Source organism: Aspergillus ochraceoroseus (genome assembly GCF_002846915.1).
Source record: "Aspergillus ochraceoroseus IBT 24754 chromosome Unknown P175scaffold_3, whole genome shotgun sequence".
Lineage (NCBI taxonomy): Eukaryota > Fungi > Ascomycota > Eurotiomycetes > Eurotiales > Aspergillaceae > Aspergillus > Aspergillus ochraceoroseus.
The window spans coordinates 189,308-213,663 of record NW_024468478.1 but is presented as its reverse complement, the minus strand read 5'-3'; the positions used below and the strand labels follow the sequence as shown (position 1 = coordinate 213,663).

Here is a 24,356-nt window from a genome sequence, read left to right as displayed (position 1 = left end):
CACCCCACGTGCTCCACTTTCATGGGCGGGGAATTTCCCACCAATCGGAAGATTTCTTTGCTATCCAATGTTTCCCCTCCAAGAACTCACGCTGGATTCTATACCAGGGGAAAAACATCGGGACGTTCTTCCACCTACAATATCGCTCCCCAAATTCATCATGGCCCTTCAGTCCCTCTCTATATCTGCCGCAATCTCCCCACGCCCCTCTTCATCTCCATCTCATCCCCTCTTTTTCTCTCCCCTTGGACTTTGGTGTCACCACCACACCTCATAACCACAATTAATGGTTCCTCCGAAAGTGCTGATGGTGGGTACTGGCGAGTACACCACCGGATACGTGGGTGGCGCTGCTTCTGGATCCGACAAGAAAGTCGGGGTCGTTGGTCTGACGCTGTTTGATCTCCGTCGCAGAGGCAAAGTCGGTGACCTCAGCATGGTAGGTGTATCAGGACGCAAATTTCCAGGAATTCGTACGTAGAGCTCTAAAAAAAAAAAAAAAAAAAAAGATTCTAACCAGGGCAGGCGAACATCTCCACAAAAACATCAGCCTCGTCTATAATAATCTCGACACCTCCTTCACCTCCTACCCCGCAGACGACCAAACCGATCCCGATGCCTACAAACCAGCCATCGACGCACTCCCCGCCGGCTCCGCCATCACCATCTTCACCCCCGACCCCACCCACTTCCCCATCGCCCTGTACGCGATTGAACGTGGGATCCATGTCCTGGTCACCAAACCCGCCGTAAAACACCTCGACCAGCACCTGGCCCTTCTCGCCGCCGCCCGCCAACGCAACATCTTCGTCTTCGTCGAGCACCACAAACGCTTCGACCCGGCTTACTCGGACGCCCGCGCCAAGGCCCAATCCCTGGGCGACTTCAACTACTTTTACAGCTACATGAGCCAGCCCAAGTCCCAGCTGGCCACCTTCAGTGCCTGGGCAGGCAGGGAAAGCGATATCTCTTACTATCTGAACTCGCACCATGTGGACGTCTGCGAGAGTATGGTTCCCGAGTATACGCCCGTGAGGGTGACTGCATCCGCCTCGACCGGTACGGCGGTGGATCTGGGCTGTGTCCCCGAGACAGAGGATACGATTACGCTGCTGGTAGAGTGGAAACATAAGACGAAGCCAGGCAAGGTCGCGACGGGCGTGTATACCGCTAGTTGGACGGCACCCCAGAAGGCCGGAGTGCATTCAAACCAGTACTTTCACTGTATGTTTTATTTATCCCCTACGTGCTATGCTATGCTATGCTACCCACCCCCCATTCATAATTTTTTTTTTTTTTTGTCTTCTTATCATTTATATCAGGAAAAAAAAAAAAAAAAAAAATTCCATTCAGCTAACCAATCTCCAAAACAGATATGGCCGCTAACGGTGAAATCCGCATCAATCAGGCGAAGCGCGGCTACGACGTCACTGGCGACGACGCCGGTCTGAACTGGATTAACCCGTTCGTACCCTTTCCCTTTCCCTTTCCCCCTCTAAATATTTTTTCCCGACATGCATACTCACATTATGAAGATTCTACATGCGCTACGCCCCCGACGATGAAGGCAACTTCAGCGGCCAGACCGGATACGGATACATCAGTTTCGAAAAGTTTATTGATGCCGTGACAGCCCTGAACGAGGGCCGCGTGACGTTGGACGATCTGGACGCGAGACCCATCCCCACATTGAAGAACACCATTGCCACGACGGCGATTCTGCATGCCGGCCGTCTCTCGCTGGACGAGAAGAGGCCCGTGGAGATTCTGAGTGCGGATGGTCACTGGGAGTTGAAGTAGTCCGTTACTTCCTCACACATTCTCTCCGCCTTATTATGCATTAGCATCAATTGGTTTCGTACTAGATAGCTAGTAAATAGCGCATTAGTAAATAGTGAGGTCACTGTACTTTTTACCTGTGAAAGAAATGAGAAAAATGATTATTGATCTTTATAACACAAACTATACACTACAGTGACCGAAACAGTCGCAAGCAGCTTAAACTCCCTGCGCCATCCATCCATCACTTTGCTATGCTGAGACGCTGATGACATAAATAATCCAGAAATTGAATGGGGAAAAAAAGCCCGCCGAAAAGAAGAAGAAGAAGAAAAAAGGTTCTAATGTCGTAGTCTCGTGAAATCCAACTGTGATATTCCTCACCGACGTGAAGAATTACTCTTGATTATTCCGTCCGTGCCTTTATTAAACTTCACGCGACAGTCAGGACAGTACCATTTTGCCGTTCGGCTGGGTACCTCGGAAAGTCCAATGCAATCCAGATGGAACCATTCTCTGTCACACTTGAACCTAAAGTTAGCCAAAGAAAAGACAAAGGGGGGGCGGAAATGGGGACGTACATCTTGATTCTCGCAACAGATCATAGTTCCAAAACTGACATCACCACAGAGGCAGTATCGCGGCTCGTTCGGGTCAATCTCCTCGAGCACTCCATCCTCATCGATCCGAATGTCTTGTCCTACGGCACCATCCTTCGATGCTGGATCCCTGGACCCGACACGCTTTTTCCCAGGTTTGGCTTTGCGACGTCCGTAACTAACTGCCGCGCCGCCATCCTGACCAGAAGAGACTGGCCCCGGAGCGGGACGTTTACGGCGTCGGGGTGGCGCACTCACACTAGCGGCACGAGAAAAGTCAGGAACTGGGGTTTTCCTGGCAGGGGTAGCGCTCTTCCGACGGAGTTCCCTCCCAGAACCGACAATGAGAGTTGTTTCAGTTGCCGGGACGGAACGACGGCGAGAGGACGGGCGAGTGCCTGGAGGAGTGGGGGTATTCCCACTCTTTGATCTAATCGCTGAAACCGTTGAGGGAGGAATAGAAGAAGCAGCTACGGGCCGCTTGTGTGCCTCGGATAAGTCAAGAGTAGCTCGCGACGCGGTACTCACAATTATGGTTGTTGTCGTCGTGGTCGTTGAGGAGATCGCCGTTGCTGATGTTGCCCTAGTCGCCACATTATCCGAAGGGGAAGGAGATTCTTTGCCAGTCTTTCGGCGCTTGGTTGAACTTCGTAATGAGGATCGAATCTCAACGTCCGCGGGCGGAACGACGGGGGCCGTTGCTAGGCTGCTTGCTTCGAGTTTTCTTTTCTTCAATGCCCGGCTTGGTTTGCCCGCCGTCATTGCCGAAGAGTCCTGCGGACGATCAGCACCGTTGGAGATTAGACCTTGGGAGGTGGAGCCGAGCTGACCTAGGCGCTTGGCTGCTTCTGCCTCCGCGGCGGCTAGGGCTGCTTGTTCCCTCGCCTGGTTTTCGCGCTTGAGTTTCTTGGCCTCGTTCAATTTCATGCCACGGTTGCTAAGTTTGGTCTCGACTACGCCCTCAAATTCCCCCGTGGCCTCACTCCGGCGAGTTAACAATCCCGGGATATAGTTGTTCATGATATCATCACAGTCAATAAATTCGGATCCATTGGCCTCTGCCTGTGCCTTTGCTGTCCGGTAGGCTTCCCACCCTCGACCCCGGAGAGCCAGTTCGCGATGGATCATCACCTCACTGGGCTGCCAGACGGCATTCTTCTTCATCTTCTTGCGGAGTTTAGTCATTTCCCATTCTGTCAGACGTAGCCAAGGTAAGTCTTCACTTCCCGGTTTCGCATCGTCCGGAGGAGGCTTAAGCAACGCCAAGGCGTTACTCGTTGACATGCTCGTACCACCAGTATGTGCAGTCGTCACGCCTGCCGAAGCTCTTGAACGTCGATTTTGTTTCTCCTTCCTCCCCGCGGCTGCTGTCGGCTCGGAGGCGGGTTCTAACGGCGTTGCTTTGGAGTCTCCTTCTGCATCCGAATGCTCGGTACTCGCGATGGGTGAATCCGGGTGTAACCCCGCCAGATGCTCTGCCGCGATCAAGGATCGGCGAGTCCTAGATTTCTGTGATCCACTTGTCATGCCATCCAGCCGTAAAGTGATACGTGTAGTTGTAGTTGCAGGTGCCTCATCCCCCTTTTTACTCGTTCGGGGGCGCTTCGCATTGGTCAGGGGTTGTATGGGAGAAGTAGCGTCGCGTGATTCGGGTTTAGGGAGAGCCTCTAGCTTCTGCTTGATGGCATCTAGACGATTGAAGTGACGATCCACGACATCGTATAAACGACAAGCTTCCGCGTAGGCAGATTCGCGCGCATTGATCGCGCTGTCGAGCTGAGCAGAGATATCTCTGCGCAGCAGGCAGGGGTCAGGTCGCGACTCAGGAGGGAGATCGGGAAGCTGGCCGTAAGTCCTGGTAAGCTCATGAACCCCTTGCGCGCTGTCTAGATAGCGTTTATCCAGGCCACGTATGAGAGTAAGAGAGCGAATCAAATCAGCAGGGAGGTATTCGGTGTAATCGATAAAGTCAGTCACGGTGGCCTGAGCATCCGGGTCAAACGGCCCATCCAGAATTACACCACCAGTATCATGGTATTCCGCCATTCCACCAAATAAATAAACGGAAAGCGTGTACGAGGGTGTAAGATATCCGGGGGCGTAGGGAGTCAACGTGAAGAAAGGGGGAGGGGACTCTTTTTGGGGGGGGGGGGGGGCAGTTAGAGCTGGAAGGGCGGCACCATGCGAGACGGGGCAGCCATAAGGGGGCGGAAGGGGGATATCAGTGGGAAAACATAGACCTAGAGGCTGCGGCGGAGAGCAGGATTAATCAGAGGGGAAGTATGAACAATGAGTAGCTTAACAGCGAGGGAGATCGTTATGGGAAGGAGAGGCTGAGCTGAAGATGATGGATGATGGATGAGTGGAGGTTGGAGTTGTTGATGCGGATCAATTTTATTCCGGGTATCAACATTGCCCCAGGCTCGACGTGAGGATTTATCGAGTCTACAGTTCTGCTTCCTGTTTTCAAACTGGTATCTTAGATTATTGTTTCTCTATTTGATTGAATTGGAAAGTATGGTCCTTTAGTTCGGATCCTTTCCTGGGGGGAGAGGGGAAACAGGGTACTTAGGTATGTACTGGACAGTACCCTAGATCTATATAAATATCTCAACCAACTCTACAATCAAGCAGAGTAACTCTCTGAGACAGTAACCTGATGGAAGATAACAATATAATAGGAGACATGACTAATTTTTATTATGACTACTCACGTAAGCTGATATAGTACATAGTTATGCAGACAAGACAAGAAGTAAGAGCAAGATATAAAAGCCTAGAATAGCGTGCCTTTCAGTGACTGTCTGCAAGATCACTTATTCAGTAACCCTTCTTAATAGACAGTGAAAACAGAACATTCATCCTTATTCCCTAGACGGTGAAAGATGAATTGATCACTGTTTTGAGTTGCCATCCAAATCTCCCCCGTTTGCTTCCATCCCCAAAAGGAAGCCACTCTCCTTCCTCTCGTCCACCTTTTCCCTCCAACTTTTTCCATCTTATTCCAACCCACTATTAAACAGCTGTGGAAATGGATGCGGTTAGACGGATGCAGTTGCTCTTCAGCCAAGATCCGGAGTTGTTGCAGGTCAACACTCACCTTCGGGTGCTATCAATGACCGAGCTCCCCGTCGCTGATGCGGCCCAAGAACCCCAGCGTTCTGGGCTTTCTGAACGTTCTGAACGTTCTGAGCCTGATCAGGTTGAAAAGCCTCTCAGTAAAAAACAGCCGGGATTTTCTTCTCTCCCAAATCCAGGGCCCGTCAACTCCCTTCCTTCGCCGCACGACGGAGCCTTCTGTCCCCTCCTCGCAATATCAAAATTCCCATACCGGCACGTCCGAGGTGATCTAATGCAACAGGTGGCCAGCCGTTTCTTTGATAAAGGTCAGTTCTGGGAAAGAACATGGGATCTGTACGTATATCCCTCTCTTGACTCTAATTTGATCTAATGTGTCTCCTAGGTACTATATTCATGTCCCACCTCGTCTAGGCCCTCATCATCTGTTGCTTGTTCCGGCTGCCCAAGTGCGAGCGTTGCTCAGGGAAATAAACACCATCCTGGAATGTTCCTTGTCCCTCCCCTCAGGCGAAGACCCGGGGTTGCTGCTCAGATTCGACAGGCATGGGTTTCCTCAGCCTAGTTTTCTGGGGCGCAGCACCACCCGAGCCATGAAAGACCAGCTCGAAGAGAATATCCCCATCTCTAGTTTCAAACCTTCCCCAGAAGCTATGGATGAACATTTCATTGCCTTTGAACAGATGATAGAAGCTGCGTGTGTCGCTGGAAGGGGGAAGAATAAATCGAAGGCAAGGAAGCGGCGTCTTCGAATTCAACGCGAGCTCGAACTAGGCGAGTGCGTAAACCGAGCCCGAGCCTACCTGGGCCTGCGTGCATATGCTCCACTGGAGGAATTGACTGATTGTGAATGGGATGAGCAGCCTGATGCTACGTCTTTATGTCTGGCTGAGGATAAACCCGTTCCACATCCTTTCTGGACCGGACCCGTGTTTGTTAGTATTGATGTGGAGGCCAATGAAGCCTGTCATTCACAGGTGACGGAAGTGGGCATCTCCTCTCTCGACACACTCGATCTCCTGGGTGTCGCGCCCGGACGGCAGGGCAAAGAATGGCAATCTTGTATCAAATCCCAGCACTTCCGCGTGAAGGAATACGCACACATTGTCAACAAAAAATATGTCACTGGCTGCCCGGACAAATTCCTGTTTGGAGAAAGTGAGTGGGTGCAAGCCAGTGAGCTTGAGGATATAGTCACGACATGCCTTACTCGTCTTTCGTTCTGCGATGACCCCGAGAAGGATCATCTTCGCCCTATAGTGCTGGTCGGACACAGTCTCGCCGCCGATATCCAATTTCTTCAGCTCCATCATATAGATGTGAGCAGTAAAAACGCTAACATTGTGGACTTTATCGACACGGCAGAGCTCTTTAGAGCCATGCATGGAGAGGCACAACCGCGATCTTTAGGCGGCGTTCTAGATCAGTTGGGGATGATTGGATGGCATTTGCATAATGCGGGAAATGATGCTTGCTATACTCTGCAGACGATGGTGGCCGTGCTGGTGAAGGATGCTCTAGCGAACTAGCTTTTCTTCTCTTTCTTTCTTTCTTTCTTTCTTTCTTTCTTTTCAGTACAGCTTACCGAGGAATTCTAATGAAACCCTGGCCCTGTTTATCTAATCAATGAAATTAAAAGATCATGATCTTCTGTTGTCTGTGAGGCCCAATTTAATATGAAGAGAGAGGGAGAAGATACCTAATTATTAACTGCTATTCAGAGATGAAGGTCTGACCCCCAGTATAACATGTATAACTACCTAATAGTTAACTAACTATAGGAAAACACTTACTTGACTAAGCAGGCAGTGCCAAATTCATGGCTGGATTGTTGAAGCGGTTAAAGCGAACATCATGAACGCCCGAATTCTCAGCAATCCATCACTTGAGGGGGATACATACCAATGTAGCATCATCATAGATTCTTCGAGCCTTGATCATGGCACCTCTGACAACTTTGAGAGCTTTGAGAACTTTGAGAAGCGTTACAAGCGCGACACTCCCCCGATTTCATCGCACGCCCCTTTCCACTTCCCCCTCAAGAACCTCCAACCCCGGCAAGTTCATCAACATCGATTTGTTTGGTTTTTACTAATTTTTTTTAACTCAGACCAACCCAGGGACGACCCTCTCTTTTCTTATACCTCTGGACGCTGGCTATGGGACGAAGCAGCCCAGCTTCGTAAACGGTACCAGCCCTTCAATGTCGAGGAGCTCAAGGAAACAGCAGCCCGATCCGTGAATGCCAAATTCTGCGTTAAATTAACCAAATTACCCGAAGGCTCATACAATAAAGCCTTTCTATTGACAATGGATAATGAGCTCCAGGTTATTGCCAAAATCCCTAATCCTTACATCCCTCAGAAATTCATTACAGCCAGCGAAGTTGCAACGCTTGACTTTCTTCGTAATGAGCTAGGTGTACCTGTCCCGCGCGTCTTTGCATGGAGCAGCAAGAAAGACCAGCCTGTGGGAGTGGAGTATATTATCATGGAAAAAGCTCCTGGTAATGAGTTGAGCAAAAGTTGGCCTACCATGGAGGTATCGGATAAGGTGGACATTGTGTCTCAGTTGGCGAACATTCAAGCCAAAATAGCCGCTGTCCACTTCGGTTATCATGGAAGCTTATTCTATAGCGAGGATAGCGAGGGTGGCATCAGTATCCCTGGAATAGCTGATCGGTTTTGCATCGGCCCCAGCTGTGACATACGTTTTTGGGAAGAGGAGAGGGGATCCATGAGTGCATTTAGGGGCCCTTGTAAGTTAAACAACCGGGGAATTTCAGGGGATCTAACTAATAAGAGACCGGGCAAAATCAGGGTCGTCGGCCGGGGCGTATGCAATCGATATCGCCAGGCGAGAGAAAGAATGGATCACCCGGTTTGCAAATGCTCGTCATCCGGCAGACCCCTTGAGACAGTCAGATAGTCAAGAGTCTCCCGATTGTCACATTAAACTGCTGGACAAGTATCTAAAAGTGGTGCCGCATTTGATGCCATCGCATCCAGGTCAAAATCGGTCTGTACTGTGGCACCCGGATCTACACTTTGGGAATATATTTGTCAGGGGAAATCAGATTGTCAGTATTATTGATTGGCAAGGCTGCTCCAGTCTTCCTATTTTTCACACATGCAGGATACCAAAATTCCTGAAAACCCATGGGCCCTTGCTTTTCGACCTTCCTCCAGCCACACGCCTCACGCCGCAAGAAAAAGAGGAAAATCTACGGAGGTACCAGCTCACACAACTCCAGAGGCTCTATATTTCTAAATTCCGCGAAATCGACAATGACATCTTCTCTGCTCTGTCGTGTCCTCAAGCTCTAACACGACAGCAGCTCATTGATTTTTCCGGATACACATGGGATGACGATGGATTGTTTTTATTTCAAGAGATGATGCTTCGAACATTCCGCGAATGGACGGAATTAACAGGCCAGCCGCAGCCCTCTGTCCCTGTAACATTCACTGCCGACGAGATTGCGTCTCATGTTGCCGAAGGGAAGAGCTGGGAAGATCGCAGCGATCTCTTCCGCGCCCTTGGAATCCCCATTGACGGCTGGGTACATCTCGAAGACTTCGAGGCAAAGGTGGAGACGATGCGTAATCTAGTGAGTTCTGTCATAGACTCAGCGGATGACAAGGATGGCGCAAGGGAGGCACTCAGAGCCTGGAAGCTTTCGGACCTATCGGGTAATCTGATGGATATCATCTAGACCGTTCCCATATCTTGATTCTGAAAGCGAAAGGTGGTAGAGAATTCATTCAGAATTTCCAACATACAAAGTAATCTATAGTTAGTTAGTTAGAGCCACCAGTATTACAAACTACAAAGTACCGAGTACCCACTAACTAACTAACAAAAGAGAGCCACAACCCATCCATCCATCTACCGTATTCCGTATATTCTCTCCACTTACTTCCGGATCCCCAAACCCAGCCTCACCCCCAGCCTCACCTCCAACCTCAGAACGACCAAAAGAAACAAAGAAAAGAAAAGAAACGAAGAAAAGAAAAAAAAAAAATGAAACTAACCACCTACCTCCCAACCACAACCCCAACCGCCTTCCCCAACGCAACCACCCACCCTTTCCTCCGCCTCGCCGGCACAGGCAAGATCCCGAAACCGCTTCTCTCGCAATGGCTATCCCAGGACCGTCTCTACGCGCAATCCTACGTGCGATTCATGGGGCTCCTGCTCTCAAAGATCCGATTGCCATGCGCCACTCCGACTTCCACTCCGACTTCTTCCACTTCCACTTCCAAGCAAGCAATGAACATCCTAATCGACGCGCTGACGAACATCCGCACCGAGCTGGATTTCTTCGAGAATGTCGCGGTTGAATACGGATTAGATCTGGGCCCTTGTTCTTCTTCTTCTTCTTCTTGTTCTTCGAGAGAGATTCCCGAAGAGGAGGAGAAGGAGGAGGAGGGGAAGTTCACCACCAACACAGCCACCCCAATCACCCAGGCATACATTGATATGTTCATGTCCGCGGGAAGTGCGGCCACGTCGCTTCTGGAGGGGATGGTGGTCCTGTGGGCGACGGAGGTGTGTTACCTGCGTGCGTGGCGGTATGCGGCCGGGTTCTTGGATTCTGCTCCTGCGGGGGCGGATGCGGATGCGGATGGCGGGGCGCTGCGGAATCGGTTTATTCCGAATTGGAGCAGTGCGGAGTTTGGGGCGTTTGTGGATGCCATCGGGGAGGTGGTGGATGATTTGGCTGAGGAGGTTGGGGGGGAGGAGAAGAAGAAGGAGGAGATTCTGGGACGGTGTGTGCGGTGGTGGAAGCAGGTGGTTTGGTTGGAGGAGAGGTTTTGGCCGGATGTTTAGGGTCTCTCTCTCATGTCTTAATTCACCGAGTATGTAAGGTAGAAAAGGAGAGGGAAAAAAAAAAAAAAAAAAAAAAAGAAAAATGCGAATCTAGTGGTATGTGTGTATTCGTGTGTTATATATATGGGTTACAGTCTCTTTATATGGATGTCATGCGTGATGATGATGATGATGATGATGATGATGATGATGATGATGATACATGTTATGAAGCAGATCGAAGAAAGCAATCCCACAGCGCCTGTTCACCATTCCGACCCAAACCGAGTAATGCTCCGCCCCGTCATTGCAGATATTCATTCGTAGTCGGACATGCAGAAACAAACAGATGTTTGAACTAGAAAAAGACAAAAAAAAACAACAAACAATTTGAAAACAAGTAGGATCTGTACAAGATACACTAACTGGATATGACCTATGTGGTTGCGCTCGCTCGTGCCGCGTTGCTTAGTTGGCGATGATACGATCCGATCGGCTGGAAGCCTCTGTGGTCGTTTGTTAATCTTGCGGTATATGATTTTTTTGTTTTTTTTTGGTTTCTGTTGGGGTTGGAAGCTTACCTTGCTAGATCGAATCCTCCACCATCCTCCTCGTAGTCTTCATCGTGTAGATGCCCCCCTCGTTCTACACCATTAGCTCCAGGTTGTCCGCTGTCGTCCCGTCGCGAGGATAGAGGGCGGCCGTTTCCGACCCCATTAGCTGTCCCCGGTTTACTCGGGCTGACCAGGTTTGGCGGCGGTGGACTGCTGCTCGGAATGCTGCCGTCTCTTGGATCTCCCTTCAGCGGGCTCATGTCCGGGACCGGGCGTGCAGGTGTGCTGCCAATATCGGCAAATTTCCAGAACTGGGCCGGCGAGCTCATGGGCATGAACTTGGAGGGTATTTGAGCCGTGCTTGGGGGTGGTAACCGCGGTTGTTGACGTTGTGGCGCAGGCGTGATCATCGAAGACGGTGCGTCATCATAATACGAGGATGAAAGCACTGGTGGAGATCTAGTGGCATTGTCTGATAGTCCATACGCTCGACCAAGTCCAGCCCCACTACCGCTTTGTTTCGTCGCGGAGCGATTTGGTAACGGAGACGGTTCGTCATAGTCCCGCGCGTTTGGCGGTCGCAGGGAATGGGCTTCCATGGGGCCGTTCTGATTTGCACGAGAGCCTCGTTCCGGAGTATATGCTTCTACAGGTGCCACGGGAAACGAACTGAAGCCGGGAGAGGAAACGGGTGGGGATTTCTTGCTCGTGGAGAAAACAGACTCCATTCCGTTGCCAGCGGCCGCACGGCTGGCGCTGGGGTCTTTTGTTGCAGGTGACGACGGGGCCGAGGACTGGGTGCCTTTACGGAGCTGTTTCTTCCAGTACTCCTCGCGATATTCAGGTGCAATCTGCCACTTCATCCCCTTTCCGGGCTCGTCGGTCCGACGGGGAACTTTCTGGAATGCTTTATTAAGAGAGAGATTGTGTCGAATCGAATTCTGGAAGGGGTCAGTAATGCAAGTTGAGACGCAAAGAGCAGTGAAAAACCAACCTGCCAACCACTTTGCGAATGTCGATAGAAAGCGTACTTGTCCATGATCCAGTTGTAGATATTATTCAGGGTGAGTTTCTCTTCTTCGCTCGAGAAGATCGCCTGTGCGATCAGCGTTGCATAGCTGTAGGGGGGTTTCAAGTCCTTGGCGGAGTCCTTGCTGTAATCGATTTCCTCAGTGCTCTCCATCATCATACCGCGATTATACAATGGTGATTGTTTGGCAGTGCGCAGGCCGACAGTATCGGGGGACCGTGGTGGGGGGGTAACTTGGCGCTTCAGAAACTGCGGAGCGGGGGCCAGCGATGGGACGCTGGCTGCAGGCAGTGGGACAGCGCCTTGAGTCCCCGACCCTATCTGAGACTGCGGATGCGCATGTTGAGAAGCGTCCCAGGTTGCAAGGTCTTCCTCTCCGTTGGCCAGGCGTTGTGCGCGGTCGACGAAGGTGGGGTGGATGTTGGCTTTGTCTCCCGGGGTAACGAACATCATTTGTGTGTTGGCGATTTCGATGATGTCGCCGCATGAAAGAACCGAGTCGGTGCCGCGCTTGAGGATTGCATTATTCAGACGGACCCCGTTGCGACCGTTAACGCGAATATGCCAGGACGCGGTTTCCTCACCATCATAGAAAATCTCCGCGTGGAGTCGCGACACGAACTTGCTGGGACCGAGATCGACGTTGACTTCGGGGAGCGCTCGCGCGGCGATAGTAACGGGACTCGACTGCTCGTCGAGCTTCTGTTCGCGGTCGGGTTCGCGGCCGATGTTTACATGGAGGGTTTTCACGTAATAGGTCCAGTTTCTGCCGGCGATCTTGGCGTATGCGCGAATACTCTGTTTGTTCTCCGTCTTCGCATTCGAATGGTCTCGTAGAACGCGAACTTCTTCGCGAGCGACATCTAGATAAGAGATGACGAGGTCGACTAGATCTTGGTTTTCGGAAAGCTCATGATCGGGGGACGAATCGTCCGCTTCGTCTGCGGACTCTGCTTTGACGGGCCGTGCGGGATGGGGAGAAGCGCGATTATCGACCTGGTCGCACAAACAAAAACATTAGAACCATGATCGCCTTACCAGAAAACCAGCTCAAAATGAGTCGTCCTCCGAGGATTAAATACACACCTTGCGCTTCTTGTTTGATGGTCGCGTGGGCGATGAGTCTGGGGCTTCCGCATCTGAAGTTTCCTGCAGTTGGATTTCCTTGCGCCGCGCGCGACGGCGGTTGGATAGAGGCATAATCAAAACTCCAGCGATCGACTCACGAAGAACGGTGTGGATTCGATAACAATCACCAGAATATAGTATGCGTGGGGATTTTATGTTCTGGTCTTGATAGTGCGAAAAGAAAATAGAAAACAAAAAATTTTTCTTCGTAAGAGTGTTTAGGCCAGGATGACACAAGGTGAGATGGCAAAAACTCGAGGGACTTCCGTGGTGTCTGGAGCCGGCGATAGGGAAAAAAATCGAGACTGGACTGTCACGAGAGTTGATGACCTAAAGAAGCCGAACTGCTAAAGAGGATGGAAGAACCAGGGAAACGTTTGCCACCGTGCAGGAAGACGCGATGTGGGAGTGGCTCAAAAATGGAGGGCCAGCCACCGCGGGGAGTTCCGGTTGGATGTTTTGGCAGCGTGGGTGGAGAGGGGGCTGATAAACACGGGTTTCCAAGGGTTAGACTCTGAAGAGGGTAGATAGAGGGAGAAAAGAGAAGAAAACGAGAGAGGGGGAGGAAGAGAAAGAGAAGGAATAAAGAGAGAGAGAGAGAGAGAGAGAGAGAGAGGAAGAGAGGGAAGGATGAAGATGATGAAGAAGATGAAGAAGATGAAGAAGAAGATGAAGTTGAAGTTGAAGATGAAGTTGAGTTGATCGATGACGATTTGACGATACGCGCCGTTTGTGTCCTGAGGTGTCGGTCGGGATTTTGTGTGGGGAAAAAAAAAAAAGGGAACAAGTTCTATTCTATTGAATTGACACAGATCGACAATCGTTCTTTCTTCGACTTCATTAATTTCATCCATCCCCAAATATCCTTCCAAAAGAGGGAGAACCCCCTGGGTTATAAAGAATTCTCTCCCCCTTCAATACCACTGGGCAACCTTGATGATGATGTTTTTCCGGATGCAGAAACCAGACACCACTTGAGGTCCCACGATCTCACTTTGTCTCAACGCTTCCCGACCAGATCGAATACTTCGGAATCAATAATAATAATAATAATATAATAATCCAACAATCTGGACGCAATGAACTCATTCAATCCCATTCCCATGGATCCGCCCAGCCGCCCTCTGTTTGCGTCATACAAGCCTCCCATCGCTCCAGCCGGAATGCCTCAAATCTGCACTTGTTTCGACCTCACAGCCACCGTAACATCCACGGACGGTGCCACTCCGGCACCTCAAAAACAAACATGCCGTTGAAAACGGTACTTCCTTCGACTAATTCTACTCCTCGAGACACTTGCATCGGGCGGGGAATGGTAGCATTCAATGGGAAATACGTTTACATAGGGACTACTCGACTCGCTCAATGACACGGTATAAAGAAATACTTTCAACGGCTCCGATATCAGGCGGAGGGAATAGTTAATAGTTACACCAGAAAAAAAAAAAAAGAAGAAGAAGAAAGAAATAACAACCCCAAGGAAATTCATACCCATATAACGACCGGCCAGAAGCAACCATCCACATAGGAAAATAAAAAAAATAAAAATAAATGAAAAATAAATAAATAAAATGAGCGGGGAATAAACAGGCAATCTGATATAAAATATGACCAATGCAAATAAATAAATAAATAAATGTGAGAAAGAGAAAAAAAAAGGAAAAAAATTGAAAAAGAAAAAAAAAAAAAAAAAAGCCCGGCTAACTAGGGCATTTTGGAGTCTCCATCTTCATCCAACCCCTTCAATGTGGGGTACATGACCGTATCACCTCCCGTTTCACCCTTGACGGAGGGTTCTTCGGACCGCGGGGAACGAGGTGGCATGGGAGTGGCTTCGACGCCCTCCATATGACCATCCGTTGAAGGTTCTCGGGAATGAACATGGCGAACACGCTCTGCCTCATCGAATTCACCCCGTTCCAAGCGGGAAGCAATATAGTTCCGAAGGTACTCAATCAGACGCACATTTTCAACCCACTGTGCATCCGAGCGTTCAGCGACTTCAGCCGCTGCTTGTGCAGTGCGCAGAGTCTCTGCGTCGCTCGTGTCGCTCGGGGATCCCGAGTGGAGAGCAGGATCAATAAGGCTGGCAGAGATGACCGGTTTAGCTGGAGGCGTTTTCTCTCCAGAATCCTTGTCATCGCCCGAGAGATCCATGGTCTCGGATGCGGCCCGAGACGCGGGTCGTGCGCGTTGCAAGGTGCCTCCGGTGTACCTCCGACGATCATCGTTGTCAAAGATCCCGCCCAGAGTGGACGGAGGAGCAGCACTTGACGCAGTTGGGTAACCAGCAGCTATGCTATCAGCCATAGTGGTTGAAGGCAGACGTGGATACATGCTGGAGCCACCTTCATGAGGTGGCGAGACACGGTGAGTAGCAGGCAGGGAAATTGGAGAGCGGCCCGATGTGTAGGACTGCGCACTTGAGGGAGGAGTAAGAGCAGGAGTGCCGGCTGAAGGAGAATGAGCAGTAGTGGCGGTGAGAATGGGACCGACACTGGTAGCACCTGTGGCGTGAGAAGGAGGAAGTTGAGTGGGTGGGGAGTGGGTTGTGCGGTAGCTGATGCCTCCATGCACGTAATGCGCACCGGGTTGGGCAACCCCGGCTGCCGCGACGTTGTCGTCGTTCTCGTAGATCGTGTCCTGCATTTGTTGCAGGAATTGATCAATATTGATCAAGTCGTTTTTGGTCCGCACGTTACTCATAGGTGGTAGGTGATATGCAGGGGTAGGATGAGGGCCACCGGGGTAGCCCCCCCCAGCGACAGCAACCGGAGCAGGCATTGGCTGATACTCTGCCAAGGGACCACTGGCCAACACGGGTAATGAGAGGTTCTGCAAGCCCAGCAGCCGCTGGCCAACAGCGGCATATGAGTTGGGATCAAATTGGCGTCGCTTCAAGTCGCCAAAGAATTCGTTCAGGGCATCATATCCTCGCTTCTTTGATTCATAGGATGCTTGGTGGGTTTCGGGCCCATTGTTCAGCGCATAGTAAACGTTTCCATATGACGGATTGGATGGCTGTGGTGGGGCATGGGACGCATAGTACTGAGGAGGGCCGTGCGTGTAGCCTTGGCTGGGAACAGTGTTCAGTGCCGGCTCGAAGTAGTGTGCTGCGGCCGCGTAGCCTTGGTTTTTCAGGTTAGTGTCATAAGCCCACGTAAAGGTTTAAATACTAGCAGCATACCCTTGGCATTTGCCCCAAACATGATATCGGGGTTCCGAGAACCAGGCTCCGGCGACCGCACAAGGACAGAGTCATCCGCATGAGTCTTGACATGTTTTTTCAAATCCTGGGGACGCTTGAAAGCCTTTCCGCAGAAATCACACTTGTGTGGCTTGAGAGGGACGTGGACTCGGATGTGGGAGGTAATGTGATCGCGCTTCACAGTGGTAGTACGGCAGCTGCCCCATTGACATGTTAAATTGAGATTGTTCGTGCTCTTTCGACCGACATGACGCTCGCAAACATGCTCCTATAGCAGGGACAGATTAGCTATTGCTGAAATCCTCGGTCTTGTTGCGAACAACACGTGGCAAGTTGAGGATGAGAGTGTTGTCAACTTACATAGAGGGACTCTGGGCTAGAACACTTCTCAGAGCACCCTTGCCACAAACACGAGAGTTCCTCGGAAGGACGAGAAGTAGCCGGAGTGGACGAGGAGGCAGTCGCAGGCGAAGCACTGTTACCATTCATTGGGGGAGAGGCCACAGCTGCGGTGGCAGCAGCAGCTGTTGCCGTCACGGACGGGACCGCAGACGATGAGACGGGAGCAGTAGGCTGATCCGATGGCTGTTCCTGCAACATGGGCGCTGAAATGGGAGCGACCGCTGTCGAGGGCGAGATGTTGTCTTGGGCCTCCGACATTGCCAAGAAAAAACTCTTGTCCCTTTCTTGGGGGGGGGGGGGAAGCGGAAGAACAGCCCAACACACGATGCCCAAAAAAAAAAAAAAAAAAAAAAAAGGAAAGGAAACGACCCTTCTCAAGAGAACAGAAAGGCAGATAGATTCAGGTCACCTATGCTAAAGCAAGTATGTCTTGAATGACAACGCGTGGCAGCACACATTCACAGCCAGGCAGAGAAGAAAGGGGGTAGGCAACAGAGAACCACGGGTAACCAGAGGAGGGGAAGCAGCCGAGTAATAAGAGAGACGAGAAGGACAAGAAAAAAAAGGGGAAGAGAGGAAGTCTTGGAGGGTTGGGAGGGGGAGGCTTGGATTCTTGAGCCGAGCCTTGCCCAGAAAAGACCGCTTTGCACAGCCGGGCGGAGGAAGGGACAAGACCGGGCCAAGAGCCATGCGGGGCCGTGGCGTTGTTATTTTTGCCTCGTGACCTGCTAGCTGACAGGAAGAAGAAACAGTGAGTGCATAGTAAACCATGACTGACTTGGTTTGTGTTGTTTCCCACAGTAACACCATCTCAGAAATTCACATCATGTCGCGAGAAGTTGGATTGGATTCGACCTTGCGGTCTTGCCAGTGAAGTGCTGGCCGGCGAGTACGAATACGAAGGTATCCGATAAATACCAAGGGTCGGGTATTCAATACATCAACATTACCATCATCCCGGTACCTCCCAGACCCCGCGTCGCGTCGCCAATTCCCCCTGTTTGCTGGAGATTAGTCATCTCGGGTCCGGACTCTTTTCTCTCGACAGAATCCCCCGACATTAATTGATCTTTGGATCTTTGGATCTTCGGTCCATTTTGTTTTAAATCTCTTCTGGTCGAACCCCTCTACCACGGGGCTCCTTGGCGTGAGAAATCCCGCTCCGTTGTCTCAGGTCTTGGGAGAATGCTGATGGAAGCATTTGTCCCTTGGCACCGTTGACGCTCTGAATAGTGCTGCCTAGTCGTTCGACGGAGAGTGAAACGTGAGTCTCTCTCGAAAGGCCAGACAAAACTCTAAAGTATGGTACATTGATTGATTGATCTATCGTTTAGTGTGCCACGGATTGCGATTCCACCGGCGATCGCACAGTTCATCCACACCACATTTGAGACACGTTCTTTCTCTCCGTCTCTGCACAAGCCTTGCAAGATTGACATTCCGAATAAGAGCTCATTGTGATGGATCCAGTCACCCCTGAACTAGGCCTTTAGCCCTCTAGTGGGAGTAATATCATGTAGGACGAGACGAGGAGTAAGTTCCACGACAGTAGATATTACGCTTACCACCGGCAAGAACCATGAACGAAGCCAGATAAGACCATTTCAGCTACGCCCTTGTGAAGGGGGCGGGGTTTCAACGGTCAGCCTTGTTGAGTCTGATAATGTCTAGTACTTAGATCAATTCTCAGCGCTGTAGTCGCTTCCTGAGGATGGTTATTATATCCTTTCTTTAAGAGGAAGTAGCAGAGCACCAGCTATCCCCGTGGGTAACATCGTCTACCACCCCCTTGGTGCTGTTCAGCTCTCCCTTCTGGATTGTGGATCATAGGTTCAATAATCCAGGACCGCAAACTCCACTAAACCTTGACATCCAGGCATGGATACTGAATTTCATTCCAGAAAACAAATGTACAACAATGCTGCAGTAGTCGCCCGAACCGTCTGCGATCATGTGATGCTCTTAAAGCGGCGGCAGAGTCTGATCCACGATTTCAAGATCCTCCCAACTCTCCGCAAACTACTTCCGACAACAACTGATGTTATATTTTTGATATACATATATACTTCCTCTCGTTGTACATAGTCCATATAAGAGAGTGGGAGGAGGGAGAGAAAACAAGATAAGTAAATCAGTAATGTTCAAACTCTCCTCCCTCTTCTACCTCATCCCTGTTTATTTCTTCGTCATTGCGCCTCTCCTCCGCCAACTCCTTCCTTCCGATCCCTCGCCGTATTCCGACAATGGCAACAAATACGAAGAAGGAGGAGAAGAAGAAGAAGAAGAGAGTCCTCTCCTCCTGAACCCTGAGTTCCTCAGCATTGATGACGGAGAACCTTTAACATGCGCTCCCGATAATTACCGAGTACATCTTTTCTCTCAAACACCGCTGATCATCTACATTGAGGACTTTCTCTCTGTACAGGAGGCAGACCATCTAGTGAACATCAGGTAGCGTAATCAGCTATAAATCCCCCCCCCTGGGAACAACTAGAACGGAGCCCAAAAGAAGAAGAAGAAGAAGAAAAGAAGCTAACGAAAAGACAGTGTCCCAAACTACACGCCCTCCATTATTTACAACGGCCAAACAACCACCGTCGATCCCAGGAAACGCCACTCTGACCGCGCCCTTCTCCCCCGGGACGCGACGGTGCGCTGCATCGAATCTCGCGCCAAGGCCTTCCAGGGCTGGAAACCTCACCTGCACATCGAGCGGATGTGGGCACAGCGCTACAATGTCTCCGGCCACTACGTCCACCACTACGACTGGGCGGACAGCGCGCGCAGCCGCGGCGGCGACAGACTGAGCACGTTCATGGTGTATCTGGCGGCGGATTGCGAGGGCGGCGGCACGAACTTCCCGCGACTCCGGAAGCCGCGCGATCGAAGCTGGTGTCGGTTTATCGAGTGCGATGACACTGCAAGTGAAGCCGGTGGCGACGGCAAAGGCCAAGGGGTGACGTTCAAGCCGGTCAAGGGAAACGCAGTGTTCTGGGAGAACCTCCGACCGGATGGCTCGGGATATCCGGAGACATGGCATGCCGCGTTTCCGGTGACGCGGGGGGAGAAGGTCGGCTTGAATATTTGGAGTTGGTACCAGCCACCTCGGGGGGGGGGGGGGGGTGGTGAACGGCTGTACTGAGGTATAATAAGGTATATATACTGTACTATATTGTCTGTATATACGGAGTATGCGTTCTGTGTAACGATAGGTATTGGGGTTCTGATCTGCAATTGCTAAGAATTACCCTAATTCAATCTGCATTTCTCAACCTCGTCCCGAGGCATGTATGTATACTGCCAAAAACCGCACCCATAAGAACAGCCAACCCATACCGCTTCTCATTTCACAATCTCCATCCACTCCACTACGAATTAATACGACATGATTGACGATCGTCAAGACAGAACATTTCTAAGCAGTAGCAGCAGCAGCAGCAGTAGTTGACTCAGTGCCCCCGGCTTCGTGTTCGCACAGCATAGTTACCAACCTACCAACCAACCAACCTACTCGGTAATCATCTCGGATTTGTTCCTTCACTAGATCCAGTGAGAGACAAGGGACGCACCCACCAATGACTTACTAGTAGTCCTGATGTATGGTATGTATGCTAACTACCGGTAATCTTCAAATGGATCCATCCGTACTATCCCAAGTAGGTAGTAGTATGCAGCGTGTGGAGGTGTTGTCTCGGACTACGGAGTAGAGTATCATATGCATGCATAGGGAAAAAAAAAAAACATTGCCGTTCTGGCCGAGTTTTCGCATCGGAATGGTGCTTTTGCTTCGGCGAGAGCTGCTATGATATCGTATCCTCTGCGGGTTGATTACGGGGTAGGTACAACACAACACAACACAACACAACACAACACAACACAACACGCACGGGGTTGGGGAAATTATATACGGTTCCTAATCGTTGCTGGAAGGCAGTCGGGACTCTCTCCGTGGATTTGTAATTTGGATGACACATTCGGTGATGGTGTGGAGATCAATCTACTGGTAACTAGTTAACTATGTACAGGAATACCTTACATATACTCCGTGCCTGCCTGTGAGGCCGTGCAGTTTCATACCCACCCTGTATCAAACCCCACCGCCCAAGTCTCATCGATAAACGGCCACTGCAACATTTCGGTTTCGAGGTCATGAAACTCTCCGTGCTCAGAGAGTTCCAGGATCGACCTTCTTCTGGCTGCACTGGTGCTTCTTCCACGCATCGTTGGGGTCGTCGTGGACGCGGCGGGGGCGGCGATTGTTCGCCGTTGCGCGGCAGGTAAATCCGGTCTGGAAACGCGGATATCGCCGTACTCATCCAATGTTCCCGCCAGAGTAAGATGACCCGGACGATCAGAGACCGACCCTTGCTGGGTTGGTCTGGCGGTTTCGTAGAATCGGTTGGCGTCTTGGAGGGTTCGCCACTTGTTCCATTATTTGTTAGCCCCAGAAATCAAGAAAAAGAGGAGACAATACCCAGCTCTTCCCGACGTCCCAGAATCGGCATAATCCTTCCAGGTACTCGAAATTCATCTTCTTTTCGTGCTCTGCGCGCGCCAGACCACCCGGATACCGACCCGGACAGACAGTCCCGTACATGTTGATGTGCGCGGCGACAAAGACACTGAACCCGGCGTACGGGGTGATCACGGGTGTAGCGCAGCTTTCCAGAGAAGATAGGATCGCCCCAATATGTTGTGCTACTACGAAAAGATGGCCGATTGCCTCAGCGGTGTCGTCACCTTCCATCTCCGGGAGGTCACTGGCCCTCGGGTTTGAAAGAAGACAATCACGGTAGAGGAATAGAATACTGCATGGCATTGGTTAGTTGCAAAAAGAAACCCTCTAGAGCATGGATAGGAGAGCCCACCTCATAAAGTAAACCAGATTGATATAAGCAAACAGCTCCCCATACCCCAAAGCTACATGGACAGGCGCACTGGTCTCCGGATACCGAACGGTGATATCCTGCAGCGACCTCCACTCGTCGAGCTCTTCTTTTAGGGTATTCCAGATCCTCATAGAAGAGGAACAAGACCCCCTCGCGCGGTCTCTGCGGCTTTCGTTCGCGAATCGCAAAATCCGCACAAAGATATCAAAGCCCCGGGTTACAAGCGTCAATCCTTGATCAATGCCCAATCGGATTCCCATTGCATGTAAAGAAGCACAGTTCATATCCGCCGGTCTGAGCCGGGGGGTTGATTTTCCAAAAGTAAAGTCGGAATCGCTGATCGGCAATGGCACTGAAATCTGCCGGAACGAAAGAGCAAAGTGCTGCCGAGCCCCGGAGCTGAGTTCGCAGTCCTGCGCAAAACAACACCAGTATGTGCGGACAAGTTGTTCATAGGTGATCTGGTGCGAGTGGGCGTGGAAGTCATCGGGGGAGTGTTCCATGTGGTCATCAGCGGTTTTGAGAAGGGATTGGATCATGTAGGTTGCCATTCCTTAGGGCGATTGTTAGGCAGGTTTTTTTTTTTTTTTTTTTTTTTTTTTTTTTTTTTTGGAGGGGATGAGAGAGGGGAGATACCGCTGTACATCCACGCTCGGTATGGACGGCCAGATCCCCATTCATACAGTGAGATCATGACAAGGGATTGGGCCAGCGCGAGCGAAGGAGACTCAAAGGCACGATGGGCAAGCTGGGTGCGTGCATACTCGGCGTAGGTCTCGGAGGAACCGAGAGCATCATCGGTCATAAAACGGGCACATAGTGACAGAATTGCCGCGAGAAATATAGGTTCCACGGCCGTGACATCGTGAGAAAGGTCCGCAATCAGCGAGGGGTAGTGCAGGAAGTTGGTGACGGGGAATTTCCTGCGGTAGAGGTCACACGCCTTGATGAGGGTGGCAGAAGCGAGACCAGCGATGGGGGAGGGAGCTTCTAAAGAGGTATTGGTAGAGGTAGGAGGAGTCTGTGCTCGACTCGATCTGTTCGCATTCCTTCTTCCTGGTCGAGGAGTGCGAGGGGAGCGGGTGGTGGTGATAGTTGATGGAGAACGGGGATCGGTAAGAACGCAGGGTCTGCGGTTTAGACGATGGCAGCGTCGACAGGGAGGGTTTCCCTCGTGAACACACTTGACTTTCGACTGGCTAGGTTTATGAGACAGATGAAGCAACAAAAGGTAGAGTAAACATACCGACAGCTATCACAGGAGATGGATAGACGCATAGTTCTAGTTAGTAGTTGGGAGGTGAGGTCGGGAATAAAAAAAGGATCGGGAATGATAGGAGAAATTAATATGTATGTATGTATTAGGATTGGTTATGATGATGTGCTTTCCAACCACTCGCACAACCGCTCAACCTCCATCTCATCAGTGGCCCACGACGTCACAATCCGAATCACTGTAGTCCCCTCTCCCACCCGTTTCTCCCACTCGTAGAATCGGATCCTTTCCTCCAACATCCCCAGCATCTCATCCGGCACCGCCACAAACACCTGGTTCGTCTCCGTTGCCGCCACCAACTCCCATCCCATCCGCCCAACCTGCGCCGCAATTCTGCTAGCCATAGCATTCGCATGCCGGGCCAACTCAAACCACAAGCCATCCCGGAACAGCTCTGCAAACTGCACCCCCAACACCCGCGACTTCCCCAGTAAGCTCCCGCGCTGCTTGACATGGAACTCGAACCCGTCCGCCCAGGGCCCCGTCCGCCGCACGACAACCGCCTCCCCCAGCAACGCCCCCATCTTAGTGCCCCCAATCCAGAAGATATCCGTGGCATCGACCAAATCGCGAAACGTCAGCTCATTGCCCGCAGCAGCAGCAGCAGCAGCACACAACGCGACCCCCAGCCGCGCCCCATCCAGCAACAGTAACAGACCGCGGCGCCGACACGTGCGCGACAACTCCCGCAGCTCCTGCCGGGAGTACACCGTGCCGAACTCCGTGGCGTTGGAAATATACACGAGCCGCGGCTTCGCCATGTGCGGGAAGAACTGGTTCCTCTGCAGCACGGTCTCCAGATTCGCGGGGGTCATTTTCCCGCGCTCCCCGGGGACCGCGATGATCTTGTGGCCCGTGGCTTCGATCGCCCCGGCCTCCTTGTCGACGATATGGCCCGTTTGCACGGCGAGCACGGCCTCGTACGGCCGCAGGCAGCTCGCGATGGAAATCAGGTTCGCTGCCGTCCCGCTCGGCACGAAGTGAATGGCCACTTCGTCGTCGGTGGCGTTGAGCTGTGCGAGGAGGAGCTGCCTTGCTTCTTGGCTGTATTCGTCCGTGCCGTAGCCTGTTTGCTGTGTTGTGTTGGTGCGGACGAGAGCGTCCAGAAGCCTAGGGTGGGCTCCTTCGCTGTAGTCGTCGAGGAAGCTGTAGGGGGGGGCTAGTTTGGTTATCATTTTTGGGGGGAGGGGGAGGGGACGGTAGTTGGATTTCTTAGGTAGTGAGTATTAGATAGGGTGCATAGTTTGAAATCGAGAAACAGAACTGTCGTCGTTCTTTCGCTGCTTCCTTTTTTTTTTTTTTTTTTTTTTTTATGGACGGTATTTCCGATCGGGAATGGAGGGCTCGGGAATGGTTTTTGTTTCCTGAGGCATTTTCCTGGATTCTATTATTAAATATTAGTAAATATGATTAAATCTTCATTTTTATCCAGGAACAGCGTGGTTAGCCCTAAATGATCCAAATGACAAGAGAATCGTTAACAAAAAATCAATCCATTTATATACTAAAGTAACCCCCCCCCCCCCCCCCAACACCTTCCAATATGTACATGCATGTTCATTACATATCCTCATGGTCATCACACTTGACTTTTTGCGGTC

The 24,356-nt window shown here is 51.1% G+C and overlaps 10 protein-coding genes across 10 annotated transcripts; 6 read left to right on the top strand and 4 right to left on the bottom strand.

Annotated features, from left to right (window-relative positions):
- The first annotated feature begins 127 nt into the window (after window positions 1–127).
- Window positions 128–1,954, top strand: P175DRAFT_0455826 (Gfo/Idh/MocA family protein). The gene is made up of 4 exons (XM_040894610.1): window positions 128–473; window positions 526–1,224; window positions 1,374–1,464; window positions 1,536–1,954. The coding sequence occupies exons 1-4, from the start codon at window positions 287–289 to the stop codon at window positions 1,798–1,800; spliced, it is 1,242 nt and encodes a 413-aa protein (XP_040752751.1). The 5' UTR covers window positions 128–286; the 3' UTR covers window positions 1,801–1,954.
- A 205-nt stretch (window positions 1,955–2,159) lies between these two features.
- Window positions 2,160–4,424, bottom strand: P175DRAFT_0508343 (putative PHD finger domain protein; the record flags this gene model as incomplete). The annotated part of the gene is made up of 2 exons (XM_040898338.1): window positions 2,160–2,303; window positions 2,361–4,424. The coding sequence occupies 2 exons, from the start codon at window positions 4,422–4,424 to the stop codon at window positions 2,160–2,162; spliced, it is 2,208 nt and encodes a 735-aa protein (XP_040752750.1).
- A 985-nt stretch (window positions 4,425–5,409) lies between these two features.
- P175DRAFT_0515516 (uncharacterized protein) lies at window positions 5,410–6,985 on the top strand (the record flags this gene model as incomplete). Its single annotated transcript, XM_040898862.1, has 2 exons — window positions 5,410–5,792; window positions 5,842–6,985. 2 exons carry the CDS (start codon window positions 5,410–5,412, stop codon window positions 6,983–6,985), a joined length of 1,527 nt encoding a protein of 508 aa, XP_040752749.1.
- A 274-nt stretch (window positions 6,986–7,259) lies between these two features.
- P175DRAFT_0500262 (phosphotransferase enzyme family protein) lies at window positions 7,260–9,308 on the top strand. Its single transcript, XM_040896919.1, has 3 exons — window positions 7,260–7,513; window positions 7,567–8,214; window positions 8,276–9,308. The coding sequence occupies exons 1-3, from the start codon at window positions 7,396–7,398 to the stop codon at window positions 9,169–9,171; spliced, it is 1,662 nt and encodes a 553-aa protein (XP_040752748.1). The 5' UTR covers window positions 7,260–7,395; the 3' UTR covers window positions 9,172–9,308.
- A 219-nt stretch (window positions 9,309–9,527) lies between these two features.
- On the top strand, window positions 9,528–10,289 carry P175DRAFT_0414183 (putative transcription regulator PAB1642; the record flags this gene model as incomplete). The annotated part of the gene is made up of 1 exon (XM_040893067.1): window positions 9,528–10,289. A coding segment is annotated over one exon (762 nt), but the record flags the coding sequence as incomplete, so codon positions are not given.
- Window positions 10,290–10,845: 556 nt separating this feature from the next.
- P175DRAFT_0492031 (putative forkhead transcription factor Fkh1/2) lies at window positions 10,846–13,052 on the bottom strand (the record flags this gene model as incomplete). Its single annotated transcript, XM_040895866.1, has 3 exons — window positions 10,846–11,763; window positions 11,817–12,848; window positions 12,939–13,052. 3 exons carry the CDS (start codon window positions 13,050–13,052, stop codon window positions 10,846–10,848), a joined length of 2,064 nt encoding a protein of 687 aa, XP_040752746.1.
- Window positions 13,053–13,752: 700 nt separating this feature from the next.
- On the top strand, window positions 13,753–14,522 carry P175DRAFT_0500259 (uncharacterized protein). Its single transcript, XM_040896918.1, has one exon. The coding sequence runs from the start codon at window positions 14,060–14,062 to the stop codon at window positions 14,234–14,236; it is 177 nt and encodes a 58-aa protein (XP_040752745.1). The 5' UTR covers window positions 13,753–14,059; the 3' UTR covers window positions 14,237–14,522.
- Window positions 14,523–14,656: 134 nt separating this feature from the next.
- On the bottom strand, window positions 14,657–16,889 carry pacC (putative C2H2 transcription factor PacC). Its single transcript, XM_040895274.1, has 3 exons — window positions 16,549–16,889; window positions 16,168–16,456; window positions 14,657–16,108 (listed from the first exon to the last, which is right to left on the bottom strand). The coding sequence occupies exons 1-3, from the start codon at window positions 16,846–16,848 to the stop codon at window positions 14,685–14,687; spliced, it is 2,013 nt and encodes a 670-aa protein (XP_040752744.1). The 5' UTR covers window positions 16,849–16,889; the 3' UTR covers window positions 14,657–14,684.
- A 1,838-nt stretch (window positions 16,890–18,727) lies between these two features.
- P175DRAFT_0530848 (oxidoreductase, 2OG-Fe(II) oxygenase family) lies at window positions 18,728–19,979 on the top strand (the record flags this gene model as incomplete). The annotated part of the gene is made up of 3 exons (XM_040899820.1): window positions 18,728–19,041; window positions 19,138–19,660; window positions 19,833–19,979. The coding sequence occupies 3 exons, from the start codon at window positions 18,728–18,730 to the stop codon at window positions 19,977–19,979; spliced, it is 984 nt and encodes a 327-aa protein (XP_040752743.1).
- Window positions 19,980–20,661: 682 nt separating this feature from the next.
- P175DRAFT_0508336 (uncharacterized protein) lies at window positions 20,662–23,930 on the bottom strand (the record flags this gene model as incomplete). The annotated part of the gene is made up of 5 exons (XM_040898337.1): window positions 20,662–21,012; window positions 21,065–21,398; window positions 21,459–22,032; window positions 22,116–22,678; window positions 22,882–23,930. 5 exons carry the CDS (start codon window positions 23,928–23,930, stop codon window positions 20,662–20,664), a joined length of 2,871 nt encoding a protein of 956 aa, XP_040752742.1.
- Between the last annotated feature and the right edge of the window lie 426 nt (window positions 23,931–24,356).

What these genes read in the sequence shown, in the direction of transcription:
- P175DRAFT_0455826 (XM_040894610.1), top strand. Translation starts at nt 287, where the DNA reads ATGGTTCCTCCGAAAGTGCTGATGGTGGGTACTGGCGAGTACACCACC. An exon ending in ACGCAAATTTCCAGGAATTC is followed by an intron (nt 474 to 525) that starts GTACGTAGAGCT and finishes TAACCAGGGCAG; the next exon opens with GCGAACATCTCCACAAAAAC. An exon ending in TTCAAACCAGTACTTTCACT is followed by an intron (nt 1,225 to 1,373) that starts GTATGTTTTATT and finishes TCTCCAAAACAG; the next exon opens with ATATGGCCGCTAACGGTGAA.
- pacC (XM_040895274.1), bottom strand. Translation starts at nt 16,848, where the DNA reads ATGTCGGAGGCCCAAGACAACATCTCGCCCTCGACAGCGGTCGCTCCC. An exon ending in CTAGCCCAGAGTCCCTCTAT is followed by an intron (nt 16,457 to 16,548) that starts GTAAGTTGACAA and finishes TCCCTGCTATAG; the next exon opens with GAGCATGTTTGCGAGCGTCA. An exon ending in GTTTGGGGCAAATGCCAAGG is followed by an intron (nt 16,109 to 16,167) that starts GTATGCTGCTAG and finishes TGAAAAACCAAG; the next exon opens with GCTACGCGGCCGCAGCACAC.
- P175DRAFT_0500262 (XM_040896919.1), top strand. Translation starts at nt 7,396, where the DNA reads ATGGCACCTCTGACAACTTTGAGAGCTTTGAGAACTTTGAGAAGCGTT. An exon ending in CTCAAGAACCTCCAACCCCG is followed by an intron (nt 7,514 to 7,566) that starts GCAAGTTCATCA and finishes TTTTTAACTCAG; the next exon opens with ACCAACCCAGGGACGACCCT. An exon ending in GAGTGCATTTAGGGGCCCTT is followed by an intron (nt 8,215 to 8,275) that starts GTAAGTTAAACA and finishes GGGCAAAATCAG; the next exon opens with GGTCGTCGGCCGGGGCGTAT.
- P175DRAFT_0500259 (XM_040896918.1), top strand. Translation starts at nt 14,060, where the DNA reads ATGAACTCATTCAATCCCATTCCCATGGATCCGCCCAGCCGCCCTCTG.